This window comes from Aplysia californica, unplaced genomic scaffold (assembly GCF_000002075.1).
Source record: "Aplysia californica isolate F4 #8 unplaced genomic scaffold, AplCal3.0 scaffold00772, whole genome shotgun sequence".
Classification (NCBI taxonomy): Eukaryota; Metazoa; Mollusca; class Gastropoda; order Aplysiida; family Aplysiidae; genus Aplysia; species Aplysia californica.
In genome coordinates this window covers 9400-10816 of record NW_004798042.1, presented here as the reverse complement: position 1 = coordinate 10816, position 1417 = coordinate 9400, and the positions used below count along the sequence as shown (strand labels likewise).

General features: G+C 37.1%; 1 protein-coding gene across 1 annotated transcript in view; it reads right to left on the bottom strand.

Moving 5' to 3' along the window:
- LOC101857906 (eukaryotic translation initiation factor 4 gamma 2) overlaps positions 1-507 on the bottom strand; it is a 52791-nt gene extending 52284 nt beyond the window's left edge. Inside the window, exon 1 of the mRNA XM_013088593.2 lies at positions 354-507. Within this exon, the coding sequence (XP_012944047.1) occupies positions 354-507 (154 nt within the window). The remainder of the gene's footprint in view (positions 1-353) is intronic.
- Positions 508-1417: the final 910 nt, after the last annotated feature.

Below are 1417 nucleotides of genomic sequence, written 5' to 3'. Positions count from 1 at the left end.
ATTGATTTATTTTATGGATATAAATAGATAATAATATTATATTAATAATATATCGAAGGCTCATATTCACGCTCTGTAGCATGCTCTACGCGTTTTACAACTACTATTCCCCCAGCAGACCAAAGAACACTCAGAAGCATTCCCGGCTTCCTGGGAAGCATACAGTACAAGCTACGGATTTCGCACGCTAAAAGTAAAACACTAACAAACAGACAAGACACACTTTAAAATTCATCGGACAGAGTGGTGAACGAAAGGGCAGAATGGCATCTGTGGAAGTAATATCGACGTCTCTAAGAATCACATCTTAGGTAAAAAATAATCCTGACAATTATTTTTGTAACCTAAAGTACCAATATCAGACGGAGCAATCGCTCGGATGTCCATATCGTGTAGTTTCGTGATCAGGGAGTCAAAGTTGGTGGCCTGACCAGGTATTCCGTGTACCAGCACAACGGTCTTACGCTCCTGGGTCTGGTCACCTGGGAAGGTGTCCAGCACTGACATGTCAAAGTGACATCCGTGTGCGGCTTGCGTTTGCTGGGAAGTTGGATTGGTACAATTCTTTCGAAAGGTAGAGAGACCTGAAGAGAGAATACATTAGTAGTAGTAGTAATAATAATAAAAATAATAATAATAATAATAATAATAATAATAATAGCAATAATAATATTAATAATAATAATAATAAAAATGATAATAATAATAATCATTAATATTATTATTATTATTATTATTAGTAGTATTAGTAGAAGCTACCATGTTTTCGTTCAGAGAAGGTAAAAAACCCTAGCTATGAAGATAAACTAACTCTGTGTTAGGGAATGACTAAGATAAATCCTTAAAGCAATCGTCATCAGATACAGTAAATAAATTGTATCCCCAAAAAACGGTGAGACATGTTTAGGGAGAAGTCGAATGAGGGGCTGTACGAATCGAAATAAGGTTTTACTTTTCTAAAATGTTTACTTCTATTTTACTTTCATTTTTTTTTTTCGGAAGGACATATTTTTTCAAAAATCAATGTTTTATTTTTGGGATTTCTTTTTAAATACACGTTAGAAAATGTTCCTGTGGGTATGTCCTCTTTGCTGAGACGAAGACACGGCCCATCTGCTCACAAAAATTATATACACCTCTTTTTGCTTTCTCACTCCCAAATTTAATTGGAGTCAATACACTTAAAGTGGGATTCTAATTAGTCCAACATAACTGCTCCTCCTGAAAAAAAGGTAACTCAACGGGTATAAAGAAGCGGGGGAAGGGAGGGGGGGGGTGGAAGAGAACCCTGGAAACGGTGAGGGTGCAGGCAGTCTGTAATGTCCATCAAAGGATCTCGGTCGAAGTCACAGCATCCCTCCTTAGGTACTTTCTATAGTATCGTTTTCTTTCCACCCCATCTCTCTCTCTCTCTCTC